Source organism: Lepidochelys kempii, chromosome 11 (assembly GCF_965140285.1).
Source record: "Lepidochelys kempii isolate rLepKem1 chromosome 11, rLepKem1.hap1, whole genome shotgun sequence".
Classification (NCBI taxonomy): domain Eukaryota; kingdom Metazoa; phylum Chordata; order Testudines; family Cheloniidae; genus Lepidochelys; species Lepidochelys kempii.
In genome coordinates, this window is record NC_136390.1 from 23,970,312 (window position 1) to 23,993,916 (window position 23,605).

Genomic DNA, 23,605 nt, shown 5'->3' on the forward strand with positions numbered 1-23,605 from the left:
GAATGTTCTCCCTCTTCTTTACAGCTGGAAGCGAGATGGCAAAGAAATCAGAGAGAGATGCATACTGAAACTTTGGAGAAAATTAGACACAACTTTTCTTTTCTCCTCTTTCTCCCCCCAAAGATTTTTGCTTTTAAAGGGGACAACTCAAGTCCCAATTCATGCCATGCCAGAGAGATTTGTTTTAAGGAAAGCGTCTTTGTACCTAGTCATCTCTCCCTGAGAAGGCGAAAGAGGGAGTGATGAAAAATCAGTCCCCTTCCTCTTATTTCTAAGGCTCTGCCTGCAGCAGGAAAAGAGAATGAGGCAGCATCTTCAGTGAGACCGCTCCAGCTACAAACAGGGGCAACACCAACAGCAAACGCCAAACTTTGTAAGTTTCAAACGTCGCTGCTGCGACTATTCCAGCAGCTTGGCTATCAGTCTGAGAGCGATCACTCTCACCGTGGGGAGGAAGTGCAGAGTGGGGAGAAAAAGAAGGGGGCTTTGGGTTTTCTCTCCTTCAGTGAAAGTGTTACAAAGTGAGTCAGGCGACTGGAAATCATCTGACTGAACTTTCCTGAAACCGACACACATTCCTGGGCTGCGAGCTCCTCTGATTTCCCCACCTTCCATCCCCTTACTCCTCTTCCTCTCTCTTTAGACTTTTCTCTCGAACATTTTTTTCCTGGGGATGGTTCCCCCCATTACCATTTATTTTAATATGACCTCTCCCACCCCCTACACACACATACACGTTTCCCTGACACTGCCCTACTGCATCACTCTCTTCTCCAGCTCTGATCAATCCCGTTCTCTTGTAAAATCCTGAGCTTTTTTTTTTCTACCCTATTTAGCTTTGTAGGAATTTTATCCAGCATCGTTTTCTAATCCTGAGTCCTGACCATCCTTACACCCACCCCCACACAGAGCATATAACACATTTAGGTACTACTTGGCTTCTTCTATTTTGATCCCCTCTATCATTTCTATTTGGTTACATTTATATCACTCTAGTTTCCTTGATGCCCATCTATTTTTGCAGCTTTTAAAACGTGTAATGCTATTGCCTTTCCAAGGAATTTCTATATGATTTCGATAAGCATCATCATAGTTAGTGTTATCAGCAAAGACACAAGCTCAGAAGTGACATCTTTTCCATGAATCCAGAAGAGAAGAAAAATCCACTCAGTTCAGATAAATCCTGGGCAATCCCCAAAGGAAAAGGCAGTGGCTACGTGCTTGTCGAGAGAGAAAATGGAAAGAAAAAAAAAAAAGAAAAGAAAAAGAAAAGAAAAGAAGTCTACCTTCTTCTCAAAACCAGAACATTTCTGACTTAGAAATGAATGAAAGAAGCAGATTATGGAACACAAAGAAAAAAAAACATGGGGAAAAAAAGGAATAACATAAAATAAAATAAAAATGCACTGGTTGGAGCAAGACAGGGAAGGGAGAAGTTAGACCTTCGTGCAACCAATGCACACACTTTAAATGAAGTTTGCAGGATCGGTTACCTTAACAATCGCAATTAAACTTTCTCCTCCCAACTCTCCTGGCTTTCTTAAGTCATTGCACCCCACGAAAAAACAATTTCAATGGAGCAACGGAATATATGCCATTCCGGTCCATATGTGTTACTAAAGACTTGTGTGCAATAACTGGGTGTACACATTACATTCATTAGCTCTCCCACATACATAATCATATAGCTTTTAGGAAATCGTTTGTACATTTTTGCTGATCAAATTGTTTTGCGAAAACATGAAACACATTGGTACACACACTCATCACAGAACATGTGATGGGGTTTAATACGCTAAACTAATAATCTTGTATGACGAGAACCAAGAAGGATAAAATATGAAGGCTAAAACAACAAACAGAATATTCTTTAGTGCAAAAGAGCACTTCTGGATGCCTTGCTTTAAATCTCATTCTCTTTCCTCTCAAAAATGACTGTTTAACATAAGAAAAAAGGCTACTTGACACAAAGCTTTTGTTATCCAGTTGATCAGCAACGTGCTTTAGATACTTGTAAGGGGAAAAAAACCCCACAACAGACATTGATTTTAGAAAATCAATAACCAACATTTAATAAAAAGAACAGAAGAAACACAAGAGAGGAGAGGGAAACATTACGTGTAATTTTAATGTCTACTAAATTACCCAGAGATGAGGGGAAGGGGAGGTCTCCTATGTGAGGACCACCTTAAATAATGACAGACACAGGAGTAAAGGCGGGGTGTGTGTAGGGGGGAGGGAGAGGGGGAGAGAGAGACTTAAAAAAAAAGATAACAAGGAACGGATCATTGGGAAGCTGCTCGGAATATATTATTTTAGTTGGGTTTTTTTGTAATACTAAGCCAAGCAAATAGATCAAAGACAACACAAAGGGTAACATAAAGAACAGTTTCTGACTAAAATTCCTCTATCACTCCCCCATATGGCTCGACACCTCCACCACAACAAGAAAAAGACACACACACACACACACACTCGCGCAACCTAGAGAGTGGGAAGGGGGTAGGGGGGGGGCGAGAGAAAGGATCATTTGTTTCTAATCAACATTCTCTTGTCTTTGTGTTTTTCTCCTTCCACCCCCACTCCACCTCTCCACTTAAATGAAGTAGCTCAGCTATAAGCAAATGGGTTCAGGTTCACACAAATATCTTCATTCCTCCTGATCTCTAGAGGAAAGTTGTTGAAAGTGGGGCTGAGATGTCCATTCAGGGGCACCAGGGTGGCTGGGGGAGGGGGGCAGACTTCCAAACCAACGAAGAAAGGAAGAAACTAGGGAGGGACAGAGACCCACACCAGCGAAGAGCTGCCAAATGTGAGATCAGACCAGAACACCCCGTCCCATTGAACCCAACCTCTCAGTCGCCTGCAGAGACCAGGGGAGAGGGTAACTATGGGCAATGGGGCAGCAAACTCATTCTGTTTTCTTAATGATTAAGGAGAAGGAAGTTTCATTTTCGAGTCTATCACAATTTTTAAAAAAAGTAAATAACTCCCTGCCAATGTGGCTTAGGATTCTCACGGTGTCTTTTTCCCAGGGAATATGGTTTTTCCGTGGTTCTCCCCCCCCCCCAATGGAACTATTGGAAATACCTCTCCGCCCCCTCTCGTCTCTCTCTTCCCCTGACACTAGAGTCCATGGCTTAGCTGGTTCTGCCAACATGAAAACTGGCCGGAAAGTGGCTTTGGTCTGTGTGAGACTTACATGTCTGGGAGGTAATTCTGAGACTGCAGGCAGCGGTCAGAGGGGGAAAAAAGCAGGAGACAGAGAGAGAGAGAATCCAGCGGGTCCTGGCGTGGGGGGGGGGGGTGGGGGGGGGTGAGAAGCCAGGCGCAAGAGACACAGAGCCCAGGACCGTTAGATAGAGCAGGGACCCAGGCAAGAAACTTTCAGCCTTTCTCAGCCACACAGTCTGCATGGGGCTCTCGCTCAGTCTCTGGCTTTTCTTTCCAAACCGCCCAGTGATTCTGCAGAACTCAAACTACAGAAGCCCCAGACCTGGGACTCTGCCCACTTGATCGGACTTCTCCAAAGGTGTCTGGGGGGTGAGTGGGGGGGGGGGGGGCGGATAAGGAGCGCTCGGTTAGACTGGGACTGCGCCCGGGGGAAAGGGCTGGGATCCTCCGGCTTCTTTGACGCTCACTTTCCCTGGGACTCCCTTGAACTCTCTCTCCCCTCCAGAAATATACAACAGGCGGATCTCTCGTCCGCCACATAGAAAGCGATCGCCAGCAAACCCCGGGCTGCTGCGGTTGCTGCTGGGTGGTTTTTTTCTCCCTCTCCCCCTCTATCTCTCTGGTGGAGTCGAAAGGAAAAGTTTGATTCAGGGTTTTCTTACCGTTTTTCCTTCTTGGATTGGCTTGTTTTCGCCTCTTACACCTGGGGCCATCCGCCATGATCTGCTGCTTCATTGATAAGAGTGGATCAGATGGCAGTTCGCATGGACTCGACTCCCTGATTCAGCAGCACGCAGACTCTATGTAACAACCAAACACAGCAACAATGTGGGCATTGGTATATCCCATTTAAATGCAGGGCGCCAAAGGGAACCCAAATATTCCCCCAAAAAGGAACCCATCCACACACACACAAAGACTTGCCGTGCTGGGGGAGGTCGGAGCAAAGATTAAATTGATCCCCTTCCTTCCCAGCCGGCCAGGTTTTTAATTTTTTTTTTTTTGTATCGCACAGCAAAGGAGATCAGAGAGACAAGAATTACATCTTCAAAATGAGTCATAACTCATGACCGTATGAGGGAATGCACAGGCTCGTACAGTAGGCTGTTTGACTCAATGCTAGGCGGACCATTTCCTCCTAAAAGTACTTTAGACTGACATTGCAACTTGTTCTCCCATGATATGTTATCTTTATCTTTATTTGTATTTTTGTTAGCTCACTTCGGCAAGCTGAGAGCAACAGAGAAACATAGCTCTCTCTCTCTCTCCCCCCCTCCCCTGTGGGGTAAGGCGCAGGATTGAGACCTCACTTCTACCCCCCCCCGCCCCAACAATGAGAAGTGTATTATAAACCCCTGTCATCTTTTTAGTCAGTTTGACAATATTCATTGTAGGGTTTCCCCCTGCCCATTAAACAAAGCTTCAGACTGTCTTCCGCCCCCCCCCCCCCCGCCTGAGAAAAGAAACAGAAATCAAAACTACTGCTGTCAGTGTTTTCAGGCTTTCTAAATGATCATATCCTTTTCGACTTGTAAACTTTCGTACCTATATCTGTCTACACATGCAGGCTTTATTTGAGACTGAATCTGTCAAAACTGGAGTGGGGAAGCACTTGGTTTGCTTGATATAAGGCTCCTGAAACTGAGTCTATCTTGGAGAAGATGCTGTAGCTTTAAAGATGCTTTGACTTGAGGATTAGTTTAAACAGGGGGCTATAAAAGATGTAACAGATGCAAACTGTAAAACAAGGGCAATTAACCCTTGCTCTTCTGAACAAAATCCACCCTAGCCTCAGCATCTATTGTCTACTCCTACGCTGTAAAGCTTTACACAAAACCGAGAAATTGATGACCTGTCTCCACACATTTTGTAACAAAGTGGATTTAGTTTTGATTTTTCCATTTTAACTTTAGTAAAGATTCACATCAGGATGGATCAGTTAAGTATGCTGCTCTTGTGTCTTATTGGCTCTGAACTCGCCTTTCTTAGGCTTTTGATGATAAAACAGGGTTGCTTTAAAAATCTATGTGCAGGTAAGTGTATGTGAATATGCAGATTGTCTGTACAAGGTCAGTATGTTTACTCACAGACTACAGCAAATGAATCCATGTTGAGAAAGTAAACTGGTAGTTTTATGGACATGGATGCATGTGTGTGGGAGAGGGAGAGATTGAGCGAATACGTACAAAAACTTTATATTTGCTAGTTATTTCTTGCTCTGCATTTTGTAATCTCTACATCATCATTACAGATCAAGCACAAGATATATGAAAGTAGGTAGGAGATAAACAAATTCATAAAAGCCCGGACCTGTGAGCTTTCTTCGACAATTGGAGTAATAATGCAAAACGACCAATGGCGAATTGTTTTAAATGTATTTCAATATCTGCTCTGCTCCTTAGCATTAACAAGAAAAGTTGCCAATAATTTTCAATCTTGGGTTCTTGAGGACGGTTTTCTTCCTAGCTGGATTGACTATTTTTTGTAAACGACTTTTAAGTTCCAGTCACTACTTTCACTTCTTTCTTTGGGATCCCAGAACCTGAGGTGTTACTTCATCCAGCCTCACAAAATAAAATAAAGAAATGAAACCGACTAGGCAGACAAAACAGCAAACTTTCTGTTTGGGGAAACACATCTTTGCTGGGACTTCTAAAGCAGGCTGGAGCTAAAATATTGTCCAACCGTGCTCCCTGTGCATGCCCCGTGCGTGCAAATCACTAACAGGTACATGCAAACTTTAAGATGATCCTATGTGAATCTTAAAATAAAAGAGCAGTGAGGTTGTTTGAAAGAATGAATTCTTTTCTGTGCACTAAAACTTTTACTGTCATATTTGCAAAAGACACCTTTACTACCTGTCTGGACAGGTACTGGGGGGGCGGGGAGGGGAATAACAGCAGAGAACGGTTCGCCATAAAAGAACCAACCCCTCCTGAAACTGGTGCCAAGTGACTTTACATTTCAGTTCAAAATGAGATTCCCCAACTATAAACAAGCTGAATAAGCCACCACACTCGAAATAAAAAAAAAAAAGAAAAGAAACGGGGGGGAAATGAGACGGTGCAGGGGGAAGGGGGGGAAAGACAAGAAAGAAAGAACTGTTTAAATTCAGAACCTACCTGCGAAGTGTTGTTTGTAGTTTTGGCCAGAAATGGTGAGAAGAAAAAGCATGAAGAAGCCGCGAAGTGGAGGAGAAAAGGTGAAGGGAGATGCAGCTCCTGCAGAATTTGTAAAAAGCCTTGCAAAGAGTTGTCGGAAGGACCGTTATTCCTGCTGGGCAGGTTAGGACTGATCTCTTTCTGCCACTCCAGGAAACACAAACCTGGGGACGGACTGACGTGTTACGCCTCTTCTAATGACATTTTTTTCTTTTTCTTTTCTGTAGGAGAGAGAGGAGAGACCCTGAAACACACGCCACCTATCTTTGTGGGGAGGGATAATTGAAGAGCACCAAACGTGAGCATCATGTGGAAACGTGATCGCCAAGTTTCTCTCTGGGAAAGGATCTGGGATAGATTATACCTTGAAGTCTCCGCAAACGCTTTAGTGGAAGAAATGAAATTCCACCTCCCTCCCGCTCTGTCTCCCTCCTCCCTCTCTCCGACCCTCGCTCCCTTTCCTCCCTCCTCCCCCCCCACCCGCAACCATCAAGTCTTTGGCATCATTATCCTCTTCACTAAATCCTACTGGATACAAGGCGGAAAACGGTGAACACCATTCACAGAACTGGATAACTCAAAGGAGCTGAAAGTTAAAGGGAGCGATCCTGTGTCTTTCAATCAAGATCCCTACTTCTTTTTATAGAGATAGCTCTAATGGCCAGATTCTGCAGGCACGTTCACTTGGGTAGCTTTTTCAGCATGGTTTCTAGCAGGAAAGTCTCTTTCTCCTTCTCAGTCCCCCCCTCCACCCCTTCTTTCAGATGAGCAAACCATAGCTCAAAATTTTGGGTAGAAACCAAACGCTGTATTTGAACTGGAAAAAAAGGCACCTAGTTGACTTCTGATCATTTTGTTGTTGTTGTTTCGACGCTCAACCATCTTATTTGAATTGTTTGTTATAGCTGTAGAAAAAAGTGAGATTTGACATTCTTTCTGTTTTGTTCTCAGATATGGATCATGGGGTGAAATGGCTCTTTTTCTGTCTCTCTTCCCTTGGGGGTGGGGAGGGAAGGAGCTAGCTAGCTAGAGTGACTGAGTGGTACTGAACTTGTGGGGATAACAAGTTTACCAGTTTTTAAAATAGGAAAATAAAATAAATAATAATAAAATAATAATAATAATAATATTAAAACAGACTCCACCTTTGCACTGAAGGGATTGGTTATGCAAATCTGGAAGGGGTTTCCTGGCAAATACAGCTTTCTACTGTATGGTTAATTAAATCATCACTCAAAAGCTTTCCAATGTGACGCTTCTGTCGTAATCCAATCAGGGTACGTAGGTCCTAAACAAGAAAGATATTTTCCACATCTGGAAGTCAGCAATTTAGCAAGTACTGCACATTATTAACCAATTCAGAGCCCACTTCCCAGGGGGATGTTTTTTTTTGAAGTTTAAGTGTTCTTAACCAATGCTCTGCTGTTTTGTTTATCAAAAAGCTGGTTTGCACAGCACATAATTGGAAACTAATATAGAAGTAACTAAAGACAGCCAAATTTGGTCAGCAAAGGCGTTTATCTGAAAAGGGGGAAAAAATCTCTGAGACTTGATCAGTTCATGCCCAGCTGCTCACAGAACCCACATACGGTTCCTTCTTTGGAAGGGCTTTACATAATCTCAATGTAAAGATGAACTTCAAATCCTACATGTTTGGATGATCTTTCTGAAGGTAAACGTGGAGCTGCCCAAGGGGCTGTATTAGCGGGCTTCGTATGAATTTCCTTGCTTTGACAGAGTTAAATCTATTACTGCACTTCTCACCCCCCCGAAGTAAACTGAAACAAATGGTACACTGATCCGACACTATACTTTTACTTACATTAAGCTAAGATAAACTGCTCTTGAACTGTGCATTGAATGTGTGCCTAAAGCAAGAATTGTAATGCTAGCAATAGTCACTAGCAATTGCATTCAAAAATGCTCCTGATCAGAGCACACCTTTCTGATGATTAAACATTGCAAAGAAAGAAAAATCAAACGTGCATTTGCAAATCATCGCTTCCTCAGAGATCTGATGAATATTTTTATCTGCTAATAAAGCTACCCTCCGATTTAAAAATTAAATCTGAATGCACTGCACTGGCAATCGCCCGATCACACAATTTTTGGGGAAATAGGGAAGATTGAACAGTTGGTTACAGTATAAGATTTGGACACATCTGGGGGCTGTAAGTGTCAATGCATCTAATGAGTATAAACTGACTGCTATTAGAAACGTGAGATGTCTTTAGTGTAGGCAGATTTCAGAGCAACAACCACAAAATCTTTTTTTAAGAGTTCCAAATAAAATCCTCAGCTCACTGAGTTTGCTTTTCTGCTGCTTCTCTGTTGTCATTCACCGAGTAAAGATCTGACAACTTTCCATAAATGGACGTTACTAGCCTACCCGACCAGGTACCAATTCAAACCACCAAGTCAAGTCTCTACCAGGTCGGGTATATAAGCGAAATTAAGAGCAAAGTCTTTAAAACGTTGGTAACTCTAGTATAAACGACCTAATGAAATAGCTAATGAAACAGTTTGCCTGTGTATATCTTATGCAAGGCTCTCATATAAATATTAAAGAGCAGGTTTCTTAAGAGCTGCCAGTTATATTTTTAAATTGAATTGTTTTAAATTAATATATGATGAACTGATAACAATGAGCTCTGTAATTATCCCTGCGAGAGCAAAAGCTCTATTGTCCTTTCCTAGGATGAACTGGGTTAGTTGTGCTAAAACTTTTGGCATAACTATTGATTGCATGTCAAAAATATTTAGCTGGAAGATGTATGATCTATCTGTCTCTAGATATAACTATAGATAGATAGAAACAGAGATACACCAATACGGACGAGAGTGATAATATCTTAATGAAATATGTGGCATAGTGCAAATATCCTGAAATCAGATTCAAAGTATTATTAATTTGAATTAGATCCTCTCAGATCCACAAGACACTGACTATAAATCAAGGGCACTCTGCTAATTCCTTAAAGAGTCAAACTGAATTTAGATGCATATGTTAAAAAAAAAAAGTGAATGCCAATTACTGAGTCGTCCAATTTCCAGTCACTCATGTCCTATATGGAAACACGTTCTTAAAATAAATTAATCCCATTACAAACGCCTTACATATTATTCCTAAAGTTCCAGATTATAAAATGAGAGGGTGGGTGGATGGATTAAAAGAAGCTCTACTTTAACCTGCAATAATGCTGCGATCGATGTTTTATCATATTATATCTATCTACACACACACACACACACACACACACACGGTCGATGTTTTATCATATTATATCGATCTCCACACACTCACACACACACACACTCACAGAGGCAAAACAGACCGTGAGGCTATATTCATGGGCTTCAGGGAACACTTTTGTATTGTCGAATAATCTCTGGTCATAATTTTGTAGACTTTCCTCCACCGCCCAATCTGACAGTTTCTGTAACTCTTAAAGCACCCCCAGCACATAAGGATCACAGAGATAAAATGCTCTGATCTTCTTAGGATTGGCATAACATACAAGTCTTTATTAGACATTCTTTTACACTTATCATATGGGGCTGCTATTTTTTTTTATTTTGGCCACAAGACATAAACATGTAACAATCAGTTAAATCCTTTTGAGAAGGAATTTAGCCTTAATCCAGGAGATGATTTCCTGCCCTGGACTGAACTAATATTGGGCGTGCAGCTTCTTTAAGATATGGAAATAATGACAGTGGCTATTGATATTGCCTTTATTGGGGGTGGTGCTGGCAATGCATCTCTCACATTCTTTCATAAATGTAGAAAGCAGATTGCAATTAATCAGCCCCCTCGACACAGCCTCAGATGAAGAATCTCTGTCTTTATTTTAAACTTTGCAATTATGATGTCTTCCCTACCAGTTAAACAACAAACCCAAATCCATTTTTGCACAGCACAGCTCAGATTTTTGCACAAGGCACCCGGTGGGGTGGATCAGACCCAGTTTTAAGGCCAGCTCACTGGGTGGAGTTCCCTCCTCCCCCAACTTTTCCTGTGTGAAAAGTGAAAGAGAGGAAACTTCGGGGCATATAAAACGATCCTGTTCTGTATTGATACAAACTGTGCCTGACTGATGCCACAAATGCAACCAGCGCTGGCGGGGCTGCTGCCTTCCCTTCAATGATTTTCCCTTTGTCAATTGCATCCATCACACATGAGGGGCCATGTGAGCTAAAGACCCCTCTCTACCCCCCTCCTCCCCTTCCATCCCTGCACCAGCTCCTTTTCGCCCAGCGCCTGCTTTAAAACCACGTGAGCTCGTCCCCCCGTTTCCGGGTTGTGGGGGGCTGGCTGCTAAAAAGGGGGCTATTGGCCGCTTGTGTGCTGATGGCGCAAGTCTCAGCTGAGGTGTTGCTAGGGGCTCATTATCATGAGAAAGGGGCTGCGAGGGGAGATAGCCCACAGGAGCTGACAGTCTACAGCAGTGTAAAGGGACACAGGGAAATGGGAGGGTTTGACAAACTCTTAAACAGGCTGTGTGTGTGTGTGGGGGGGGGGGAGGACTGGGTCTCACCCCCAGTAATGTGGTTCGTTTTAATGTGGTTAAGTAGCAAGTGGGTTAGCTAGGCCCTGGAGGACCTTGGCCTTACTCTGACATCTGCCGTCAATAATGTCTCAATGTGAAAGTAGTGCGACAGGATGGCAGGGAAATCTCTCTCTTGTTCTGCAGCAACCAAAGGACAAGTAATGTAGAGAATAACTCGGTTGTGTTGCACGCCACCACCCAACCCAGAAAGGGTGGATTTGGGGGGAGAGAGCCCTGGAAGGGCTGGATTTCATTTGTGCTACTAGCAGTGATTTTCCTTTTCATCTCATGAAGTTAGTTTTCATCCCAAGTAGCAGAGGTGGGATCTCTGCATTTGCTGCACATGGGTCCCTCTCACTTGGCTTGTTGTTCAAATTTTGTATTACAGTTTGAAAAATAAGGGCGGGGGTTGGGGGGGAGGGATGAGAAGGCTAATTTGCACATGAAAGTGGCTGAAGTTAAACGCCTAAATCCATAGATATGTATCCAAGTCTACGGCTAGGCTGGGGAAAATAGGCTGTGTTGAAAAATGTGTTTAGAGAACATGCCTTTAACTACCACAGTTAAACCGCTAGCATGGACAGGGTTTAGCACCGGTAAAACTTGTTAGCTGTCCCCAAGGCTTCCCTCTGCAATCTGTCAAGACGAGGGCCATCTCTCACGTTTTTAAAGCTTGTCTATACGTATGTTTAAGCAGCCTGGATCTGTTTGTCTTGTCTAGGCAGAGCTTGGATATTCCCTTCAGCCACTGCAGTGCCACAGATTATGAATATTATGAGAAGTGTAGGCAACGTGCAGATTTAGTAGCTAAAGCTGTCCTGGTGGGAGAACATCAGCTTTGCTCCATTCCGCCTCCAGCCCCTCTTGAGGTTTCATATTGCGGAGCTCTGGAGGACAGAAGCAGAGATGGGAAGGAGCTGGGGAGCAGCTGCTGGAAGCTGTATGCTCCTCTTGGGTGCAGGTTTATTTTGAAGCACAAATTCCTACTGGTCAGGCCTCTTATATGAGGGAGGGGGGCATTTTGTGCAGTCACCTGGCGGTTGGGGGGTGGAATGCAGTGGAATGCCTTATCTGGGAAAGGGGAAGCCAGGGAGCTGTGCAGAGCCCCTGGGCCTCCATGTGGCTGTTCCTGCTTCATGCAGGTGCCCTGAGATTTGTGTAGATTCCAGGGTTAGGGAGGAAAGACCAGTTTCTATTTTGGTAGTAGGGGAGTAAAAGATGACCTTGCACCTACTGAGGGGATATTCGGGTAGAAACCCCTTGAATCAACATTCAAAAAGTTTCCAAGTCCCTATGCAGAAAAACCCAAGGCAAGGGAAAGGATTGTTTGGCTTTATTTAATTTAGCTCTCTGTGGGCATTACTAAGGTATCCAGTCTCCTGTGAGTCCCTCCATGTAAAAGATAAATCTAACTGTCTCATGTATTTGTTAATTTATGTATAAATAAATTTATAAGACAGCCTAGCCTTGTTTACTCATGTAATATATTTCTCTCTCAACTGCAGCTGAACAAATGGTGTTCAGCATGGCCCATCTTGCAGGATACAGACTGCTCCTTGTGCTAAATAAACAAGAGACAGTGACTTTGGAATACCTTTTGATAATAGCTGGAGAATGCAATTTTTGGAAGGTTTGTGAGGCTGGTTACTTAGGACTTGTTGTCTGGCATAGTGAGCTGTGCTTGTTCTTTCCACTCTTGTGGGATTGATGCTGAACTTTGGGCACATTTCCTGGCTGAGTTAGTGGTTATTAAAATTCACTGCTCACTTTTGTTTAGTTTCTTGTTTACTTTGCTGAATTTTTAAAAACTTGTTAGAATGCAATTGAACACACAGATTCAAGAGTATTTCGGCCTGAAAAATAAAGATGCATTAGAAAGATGCCTATTATGCTTCAGAATTATTAATTGACATTTTTATGATGAATAATTAATCATTTGAATAATTTTTGTATCTCTGATCTGAACACATATTTGCATATCTAATGTCTGATTTTTAAATGTGGTTTCTTTAGTTGCATTCTCCCAGGACAAAGACACAAAGTAAGTAACATCCTAATGTAAAACTTTTTTTCTTTGCAGTTGTGAAAGTCCATTTTTTGAAATGGAAGTGTCTATCTCACTAAGAAGCTGTCAACAATTCGCATATGTCTTACATATACTTTCAGAAAAACATATGATCATTTGATATGAACACACTTAGTCCATACTTTCTTAAATGCAGGAGAAGGTTCTCAATAATGTACACATTACTTAAAATTGCCTAGTGTTAATACATTATTGGTCTGAGGAAACTGTAAAGAAATCTGCCAGGCAGTACAGCGTTGATTGTTCTCTTTTAGCTTGTTTATATGATTCTTAGTAACAAGGGCCAAGGTTGTTTTAATTTCGGGATTTTAAAATATCAAGAGTATTTGGTGTTATTTTTTCTATGGAGTACATATAATATCCTTAATTTCTTACTATATTTTTACAGGCATAAATCAGAATCTTCAAGAAACACCCAACCTAGTGACATAAACAATGGTGTAAGCTGCATATCAGTCGTAAGTTGGTGAGAAAACAGGTGCAAGTGATGATGTTGTGTAATTTGCACTGATCAGTCATTCAGTTGGGAAGTAAAATGCATGCAGCTTTTCCTGGGAAGGAACAGAAAGGAGGAAAGTGGAGCAGGACAAACAATTTCCTGGAGGATGCAAAAGAGAGTAAGAGCACCAGGATGTTCCCATTCTCTCTTACACCATCACTTATTAATTATCACAATATCACTGCTGAATATGATCCAAGGATTTCCATGGGAATAGCTTCCATTTACACCGGGTCTGAATTTCTCATTGCTTAATGCGTTCAAGAAGGAAGAATACATTTTGAGACTTTTAATTTATGGGACATTTAACCGTACTGCTTAGATACAGGCATCTCAGAGAGATGAACATTTAAAGTATGGCCTGTTAGATTTCTTGTTGTAATTCTTAGAAACCAAGCTGATAGATGCCTTAGAAATACCTAAAATAGAAAAAGTACTATTTATATTTTGTAGATTAAAGAATTTGCATTGAAATGAAAGTATTGGAATGTGATACATGATAGTGTTTATAGTTGCTTAGGGTCATCTATATAAAGGAGATGTTACATCTGGAGTGTGAAATTAAAAAACAACCCTTTTACTATCTTTAATTTTTTCTTGTTGTGTAGTAAAATGTACAACCGTCTAAGTAATAATTTTTATAGTGAAAATATATTATGTAGACTATGGTAATCTTTGTAGTAATATCTGACAGACAGATACTGTATAAAGAAACTGAAATGTAGTTCTCAGAACAGGCTGAAGTTATATTGAATGGGATGTTTAGCAGTTGCATATGCTCAGAGATAATTTTTTTTTTTTTTTTGGCTGTGGGGGTATTGAATTTGTAAGAGCAGAGTGGTAAACTTGAGGAAGACTTACAGTATTAAGAGGCAAGATTTGAGTTCTGTGCTTACGACTTCCATTTGCTTTGAATTCCGGAGTCACAGCTATTTGCAGTAAGATCATTCCTAAAGATTCATACTTTCCTTTTTAGTATCTCAGAGCTAGAATGAGGTTTAAATAGTCACACTAGAGCTGAGGAAAGAGCTGATTTTAACAATGAAAAGCAAAACTCAAATCTAGAGAGAGCCAAATTTTCATGATCTCATTTTAGAAAGTAAGGACTTAGGCCCCTGTTCTGGGAGTGGCTGATAAGTGACCTCCACTCCTACAGTGTGAACTCTTCAGGGGTGGGACAACATTCTACCCAGCCTGCTTACAATTCAGAGCCTACCCTCCTGGCCAAATGCTCTTTGTTTTGCCCTCCTCCATATGCTCAACAAACGAACACTCCCCACTTTCTCCAAACACCACCACCACCACTGCTTTTTGCTGTCTGGAGAAGCAGGAGCAGAGGCATTAAGAAGGAACTGTGATGGCAGGCAGGGAACACATGCAGGGCTGTGTGCTTTCTGTGTCAAGCTGGTCTGATACTCTGTGCCAGCATCCTTGGATTCTGCAGCACTTTGGTGGGGCAGCTTCATTTACACTAGAAAATGGAGGTTTTTGCTGAATTAAATATAAACCCAATATAGCCCCCATGCTATTTTTTTAAACTAAGTTCAATTTATATTATGTTGTTCCCAGTAAGACACAGACCTTTTTATTGACAACACACAACTACATTGTGGTCAGGAGGGAAGTTGGGAGTTTGACAGTTGGATACGGGGGAGCTGGGCCTTTTGGCATGAAGGAAGCTGGCACAGGCAGTTTAGGACTATGAGATAATCACATAAGCTAGCTAATTCTAAAAAAAATCATCAGTAAAATTAACATTGTTGACTTTTAGATCACCATTATTAGGTTTTAGAATCAACACCCCATTGATATGAATAGTACACATCACACCTCCTTGTGCTGTTATTTTTTGCTTTCTGCAGTCTAAGGACGACTTAGTTAATATTTTAAAGATTTTATTTACAATCATATGGTCTAGAAAGACCATTTAAAATGAATTCTGGGACTCTGGAGCAGAGCAAGAGCAAATTCCATACCTACGCAATTGCAGAAGATCTGAGGCTTGACTAAACCATGCTTCTGTGGCTGTGGGGCTTAAGAAGCTCTAGAGACCTCTGTTTCCTGCTCTGAGCGTACTTCCTCTGCTGAACCACAGAAGGCCATGTGTTTTGGGGACTCTTGCTCTTGCCCCACTAGGAGTCCCCCAGTGGCAGTAGGTGGTATTGCACCCTTCGTCAGAGCAGTCATAGTATTACATAATGCCAGGTCTGGGGATTAATACCTTTCCCATCAGTGGAAAGCTGAAATTTTGACCAAAATGAACAATTGAAACATGACATTTTTCATACCGGTCAAAAAGCCATTCTTCTAAAAAAATGTGATTAAAAGTTTCGACCAACTCTCCTCTAACCTCATTATGACAAAGACAAGGAGAAGTTTAGGAAGATCCACATCCCAAAGAAAACATTGTACCCTTCTCACTAAGTAAAACAGTGCTCCTAGCTACAACTGCTACTTGAGCAGTAAGAAGCAGGTGATGGTCTAAGATGACCTCTAAATGGCAGATGTACCTTACCAATGGTGGACACATTCTCTTGTCAATTAAAAAAAGGTTTCTTCGGAAATTTTATGACCAGCTCTCTGGGTCATTTGTTCTACTCCCCCAGTCAGGTCAGTTAAGAACTAAAGTTATTGATGTGGGTACAACCCTGATTTTAACAAACTAATATTGCATCACTTAAAAACTGCTGTATGCAGCTTCGACACTATTTTCAAACATTAGCACCTTTTTTACCTTTATCAACTATCCCACTTCAAATCATTGACAAGAATGTCAAAACTGCTTTGTCAGAACAACTGCTCTTCTTTTCTTGCACTCTTACAAGCACCCTTCAACTAGAAACCCTCTACAATGAGAATTTTTATCATTGTAAAAAACAAAAATAATTCCATTGATGTCTCATTTGTTGTATTCCTCATTCTGTGTTCTGACCAGGTGGGAAATGTGAGTGAGAACAGGGTAAAAGAACATGTAATGTGTGCTGCACCTCCAGGAGGCTAAGCACAAAGGGAAAGGAGCATAGGTAGCTTTACCTTCCTATTACCAGGCTGGTCGGGGCCAAATAGCCCCCAGTATAATTTGGGGAGCTCAGGGAGCTGCTTTATGGCAATTCTGGCTGAGCTGTCTATGGGCAGCTCCAGAACCTGGAACTACTTAGTATTTCAATAGCACTATGATCCCACCTCAAACATATCCCCTGCAACCTCAAGCCCCATCTCTGGCACATTCCCAATGCTTGGGGATTGTGTCAGGCCATTTATGGCTGACCTACACAGTGTCTGCACCAGGAGAATTCGCTCCTGATTGGCTAAAGAATTTTTACATCCTATGTTTGCTGTTGGGGAGGAAGAGTGCCATTGTTTGTTTCTTTTAATTGCCTTTTCATTGTACAAGAGAGTGAGTGTATTAGATGTCCCCTGGAGCCACTGGAGCTGGGGAACCAGCCTGCCACTTTTCCCTGAACATGCTCAGATATTACGGGACAAGGAAGTGAGGAGACTGCAGGCTACTGTACCCTCATCTCCTCAGAGATTACAATAGTCTGGGAAGATTGAGTGTGTGCGATGGGGCCTCTATGGTTCTAGCTGCTTATATGAATTTCCAAACTTTTGGGAGCTGGAGAACTGGGAGGTTCATATTAAAATGCGTTGTCCACCCCCACTTTCTGTAGGCCTGGCATCTTCTCAGAATTAACTCATTTTGTTTAAACGTTGGCAATTATGCCACAGAATTGGTCCATCCAGGTGAGCTATCAAGCATGTTTGTCATGTGGCCTAGGGAAACTTCGTTGTCAGGTTCAAATACTGCAAACCTGAAGCATTCAAAAATTGTGAGATTGGTTTAAAAATCACCAAATGAAATAATTGGGTTCTTATTATTTGTTTTTCAGTGTTTGAGTCTTTGGGATGCACTTAGATCATGTTTTCTAGCTTTTCCCCCCAAAACTCTGAGGACTAGAAACATGCTATTTAAAAAAAATGAAAGATGAGAGTCTCATGTAATCCCATGACTCCAGGAGCTGGGGCTTTAAGGAGAACATCAAGGATTACAAGATATAATAGCTGCACTCCTGATGCCATTTTTGGAAGGTCACCAGTGGACAATGAGAGGTTGATCACTGCTGCGATTTATGGGATAGCACTTAGGAGATAAAAAACAAGATCAGAGAGAATATGCTTGAGGAATGAGGTGTTGTCATCCTCTGAAAGGATGGTATCTCAGAGAGTGTCAAAGAGATTGGTGGGAATGTGCCTAGAATTGGGGAGGAGGGTGTGGCAAGTGAGGTGGTACAGGTGAGAGAGGTGTGTTGGTGAAGACAGTATCTGTTTGGACTCAGGGATCCCTTGCACTTGGAGGTGAAGAGGGAGGTATGTAAAGTAGATATTGAAAACACCACAAATGTATTCTAATTGTCAGATGTTTCTATAAAATCAGTTGTTACTGAATCACCATTGAAGTTACTGAGCATTTAAATAGGCAGAGAGTGAGAAAAGCTAAGTCTAATTATATGTTTCATGCTATTTACAGTGGTTTCCAGGGGATTTTCTTTATTAAAAGTGCAATGCATCAAAAAGAATAAATCATACAATTTTGTTATTTACACATCAGTTTCTTCTCCTACAGCTGACTGACTTATTCTTCATTTTACTTCCTCTTTCCCACCCACCCAGAACTTTGATACTTCTGATAATTATATTCAACTATCTATAGAGTATTTTATTCTCCTTAGCTGATAAACAACTATATCAGAAGAAAAACTTAACACCGACAGAAAAAAATGTCAACCCCCCCCCAATATATTGGGAGCTGCTTAACATAGTTGTTTAATAAGAGTAGAAAGAATACTTTGTAATTCTTTTCCACCCCTCTTTGAAATGTTCAGATTAGTAATAAAAAATATGACAGCATATATTTTCTTCATTTTTTTTTGCCTGCTGAAAGTATAATGTAAGCAGATGGAGTTCCGACACTGCTTAGAACAGAGTCTACATACACTGTATAATTCTATAATTCCCCACTTCTTGAGGCTTAGCTATATTTGTAATTTACACAGTAATACACAAAAAACCTTCTGCCTAAACATTCTCCCCAAGCTTCACTGTGCCTAAGGTTTCCTCTGCAGGACATCTCTGTTCCCGTTCTCTCTGCCAAAAAGGGACTCCAACCTCTTTTATATTCTGTTTGGAGCCAGTAGAATCCATCTGCAGTACCCGCTGCACCTTCATGCAGATTTCAAGCACACAACAGGGTGATTCATAAGAGGAGTCTACATCCCACTGCAGGACCTAGACTCATCCTGTTGTATGTACCTCTGGCTCAGCCCTATCTCTTCATGTTGTGCTCTTTAAAAATGGTCAACAGCTTGTTTATCTTAAAAATATAAAATCTTCTTTCTGATTTGTTTTTATCCTCTTCACATTCTTGGGTGCATTTAGAATCAATTTGCCCCTTCCTCACTCCAGATTATTTAGCACTTGATTTTCACATTTACAGTGCTCTGTGTCAATACAAAATAACCAGATAACTAATATTTACTCCATTATGCCACGACAAGAGTTGGAACCTAGCCCTATCTATATTACTCATATGAGCAAGTGTTGCTGGATGCGGCCCATTATTTATTAATTTTGATTTCAAGGCCATGCTTCAATTTGGAGGTTGAGGAAGAAGGAACAACTTGGGCCAAATTAATCCTTGCCTAACTGTTGCAGTCAATGGAATTAGACAACAGATAAATTGGAACCCACTATTTTCTGTGACAATTAAAATATTACATGTGAGAGGTGTAGGAAGAAAAAGGAATGAGAATGAGAGGATTTCTCCCAATAATGGTTAGGTATGATCTTCCTGATCAATACAGGCACAGTGTGGACATGTGCTCAGCAAGCTTTACCAGTGTCTTTAGCTTTGACTTGCAACAACCCTGCCATTCCAGCATGGGCCTCTTTCCTGAGCAGACGCTGTCAGTCGTGCCAAATTGTATGATTGCTTTGTGATATGGATAAATGTGTACTAGGGACTACATTAAGGACACTAAACTCAATTTCCTTAAGACTTGAGCCAGCTTTTAATATCGCAGCTGTCCAGAGGTGAGAGGTTAATGAGGACATAAGGAATTCCTGGATGGGAAAGGGACACTTGGCCCAACAAGCCTGTCCCCCTTCAAGTTTATTACAACACACCTCCCTGGATTGTCAATATATCCTCCAACCCTGTCTGCCTATGTAAACATGTCTAGCTGTCTCTTAAATTCATTAAATACTTTGTTTCACTCAGTGGTTTTATTTGACATAATGCCTACTATGCTGTGAATCAGATAACTCTGCATGAATTCACTGTTTATTCTTAGATTCCTCATTTTTAATTTTTATAGCCTGATTTTTTAAAACTAATTGGTGTTAGTATTTTTGTCTACAGTGTCCTTGATGCTGTGGCTTCAGCCTTCATCCTAATTATGACATGTTAATATTGAAGAGATTAAGCTCAACCTTCACTTATATCAAATAGCTGTAAAATTTGGAAACATGGTGATTGTCTGAGATCTTGCCTCTCCCTGGGGCAAGAAAATTCTTCCCATGAAAATGTAATCAACATTTAAGAGTACTGGAGGAGTTCTGTCATATTACTTGTGCAGTGACAATATCCGTTCTTTTGATTTGCATGGGGCTCCTCTGAAATGGTCATATGACACTGTATTTATACTGCAGTGATATCGACTCAAAATGGTGATGTTTGGCAGAGGAAACAACATATTTTGAAGGTGAAATAAAACATTTAGAATCCAGATTGTCATATTGTAAAGGCCTCCTAAAATCTAGAAATGCCTTTGAAAGCTGATTGAAGGGGGTGGGGGGAGAATAAGTCTTTCTCCTCTGATTTATACCAGTGTAAATCAGGAGTAACTCCAATAGAGTTGTACTGATTACAACTGGTATTAGAAACAGGCCTATAGTTTATGAAAATGGACTATATCCCTTTAAATTTTCTGCTAGGAAACTGGAGAAGTAATTAGCATACAGATGCCTCCCTCAAACTTTTTTTTTAAAAACTTTTCTGCCTCACAACCCAAAGAGCAAAGTTAGGGGGTCGAACAGATACTATGGTGATGAGCACAGTGTAGAAACACCATGGGGGGTGGAGGGGCACACACAAAAAACCCCACAAGCCACAAATAAACATGGAACGTTAAGATTCTTTAAAACCAACAATAGAAGCAACAGGGAGAAGTGAGCCTGAACTTAAGAAGGCAAAAGAAATAGATTGAAACAGAGTGAGATGGAGGAAAGGTGTCAAGTTCCTAGTGGCCAAACTTGTGTGGAAATCCCAGGAAAACAATATGCTTATAATTGCTCCTGAAGCCTGGCTGTACCCACTTGTATAGGAGAAAAGCTCATTCCTGTAGTGAGTAAGAGAGATTTTAATTTTAGAAAAAGAGAGAGTCACTGTTAATGTGAATTGCTTACAGGAAGATATTCTGCATCCAAATAGGAAACAGGGAGGCCTTATTCAGTAATTAAGGCAAGGTTTACACCCAAAAGTTAAGTTGACTCAGCTATGAAAAATCCAAACCCTTGCCTGACATAGTTAAGCCAACCTAACCCCCAGGGTAGACAGCGCTAGGTTGATAGAAGAATTCTTCCATCAACTAGCTACTGCATCTAGGGAAAGTGAATCAACTATGGCAATGGGAGAATCCTTCCCATCACTGTAGTGAGTGGCTACACTGAAGGGATGCAATGGTGGAGGTGTGCTGCTGTAATGTTTCAAGTGTAGACTAGCTCTAAAGTGATGGAGTAGGATGTGAGAGAATTTGTCATACACCCAAGAAAAGAAAAAAATCAGTTAGCTAGTACCAGACAGGAGGGAAAACACAATTTGGTCAGAGTGGGGAAGTCATGTGTGTGCATTGAGCTGGTGCGACCCAGTTTGTAGTGTCTATCTACTAAAAGGCATAGGAAATTTCCACCTCAAATCAAGGATTTGCAGCTAGTAAGAGGAAAAACCAGCAAAAGACACCAAAAGAAGTGATTTAAATTTTGTTTTTTCAATCCACCTTTGCTAGAGAACTTGTGATCCAAAGATGAATTGGAAATGCCCCTTCTGGATTGGGCAGGATTGTTCTAACACTGGGTTCATGGGAGTGGGAGATGTAAAAGACATTATTTGTGGCATATGTTGAATTGTAAACACCTATAGTTTAAATCCTTGGATTTTAGTGAGACTTTGCATTCCTAGTCTAAAGGCAATATTTTTGTGAACTGGGAAAAATGAAATAAAGTTAAGTAGGTGTAGTGATTACCACAGTATCAGAACACTTGACTTTGTGAGATTTTTTGTGTTAATATTCTGGAATCATTGATGAAAGGTGCATAATAGCAAGGGATTTTTTTGGTCTAGGTCCAAAAAAATGCTTATGGGGCTAAATTCTTCTAGTGTTGCTCATGGAAGATGACCCATTGAAATCAGTTAGCTACATTTTTTAGATATGTAATTTGAAGCACTTGGGAGGCAACCTGGACCTGAAAATGGGGAAAAAAATTGTCAGTAAGGCCAACACTTAAGTGACGCTAAATGTAATTTAAAATTAATTTAAATACCAAGAAAAAAGCACTCACTTCACCCTTGATGAAACCAAGGGAAACTTCATTGCAATTACCCTGAAGGACAAATCAATCATTAAAGAATTCTTAGTTAAAGAAGATAGCCAACAGTCCAGATACTCATCTCAGTTAGGTTGGTGGAACGCTGGAGTGACTCCATTCAGATCAATGGAGTTACTTCAGATTTGACCAAGTGAAGCTGTGATCAGGATCTGGCCCACATTTCTATAATAAGCTGAAACAAATGTCTACATCCAAACATGGAGATTGAAATTCATATTTGAACCTTCCCAGCTTTCAGGTTACTGAAGCTGAGACCACTAGATAGATGAGGTGTCAAATTTTGAAAAGTGCCTGTGTGACTCAGGGCTAGATTTTTAAAGGTATTCAAGCCTCTTAAGATGCAGATAGGCACCTTGTGGAATTTTCAAATGCTGCAATGGGAGTTAGATGCCTAAACTGATTAGGCACATTTGAAAATCCCACTAGGTTGCCCATCTGCACCTTTAGGAACCTAAATACCTTTGAAAATCCAAGGCGTCTAAGTCCCATTTTCTAAAGAGAATTAGGCACTTAGGGCTAGATACACAGGGAGGACTTAGGCATTGCAGCATTTAGTGTTGCAATGCCTAACTTTCAGGTGCCCAGCTGCCTAAGTAGAACTCACAATCCTGAGGTGGGCACCCAGGCTCCCTATACAGTTCATGGGGACAGTTAGGTGCCTAAAAAAGGGATTCATAGAAACCAGCAGGCTGAGCTGGGGCTGCCGAGGCCAGCCAATAGGAACTGCTGAGGAGGGTTCATCTCCCCATCTTTTGTGTGGTGTGAGGCATGCTCTGATTACACCTACCAGCTGTGGCCCTGCTGGGGGGATAGGCAGGGCAGTTAGGTTCTGGGCAGCTAAATGCAGTTTGGACTTAGGTGGTTCTTTGCAGGCCCAGTACCAGAATTGTAGGGGACTCTAGGTGCTTATAGTGGTGCCTAAATGTTGGATTTAGGCATCTAAAGTGGTAGTTAGGCACCTAAATCCCCTCATGAATCTAGCTTTAGGAAGCTAAGTTTCACTGAAAGTTAATGGGACTTCGGCTCTTAAGTTATGGTGGCCCAGATTTTTAAAGGTAGCTAGGCACTTCTGTGCTCAGTAGTGCAACACCTGACTGATTTAGGAGCTTAAATTTCATTTTCAAAGTGATTTGGGCACTTAGGAGCCTACATCTCATCAACAGGCAATGGGATTTTGGTTCCTAAGTGCCTAAATCCCTAAAAAAAGAAATAGGCTCCTAAATCAGTTAGGCATTGCAACAGTAAGCACAGCAATGCCTAAACACCTTTAACAATCTGGGCCTTTTCTGAAAATTTTACATGTGAGCTAACAAGCTCTGTACTGATAGAGCTGAGCTGTAGAATCTGATTCCAAACTTGAATCTAGATCTGAGACTTTTAAGATTTCTGTTTGTATTAAGCTATTTTGGACAGATTGGTATGTATCATGGCAGAAAGTGATTGGTAGAGGTTCAAAACTACATGGTACTTG

The 23,605-nt window shown here is 41.3% G+C and overlaps 1 protein-coding gene and 1 long non-coding RNA gene across 5 annotated transcripts in view; one reads left to right on the top strand and one right to left on the bottom strand.

Moving 5' to 3' along the window:
* ZEB2 (zinc finger E-box binding homeobox 2) overlaps positions 1-6,732 on the bottom strand; it is a 131,591-nt gene extending 124,859 nt beyond the window's left edge. For 2 of the 4 annotated variants that reach the window (XM_073305415.2, XM_073305411.2), the window contains exons 1-2: positions 6,297-6,732; positions 3,837-3,974 (exon numbers count right to left, since the gene is read on the bottom strand). In XM_073305415.2, coding sequence (XP_073161516.1) covers positions 3,837-3,909 — 73 coding nt within the window. In that variant the 5' untranslated portion in view covers positions 3,910-3,974; positions 6,297-6,732. Of the gene's footprint in view, positions 1-3,836; positions 4,159-6,296 lie in introns of those variants that run through there. The other 2 variants (XM_073305412.2, XM_073305414.2) reach the window with 1 other exon arrangement.
* Positions 5,802-7,619, top strand: LOC140895526 (uncharacterized). Its single transcript, XR_012154232.2, has 2 exons — positions 5,802-5,901; positions 6,563-7,619. It is a non-coding gene; the product is annotated as an uncharacterized LOC140895526 (long non-coding RNA).
* Positions 7,620-23,605: the final 15,986 nt, after the last annotated feature.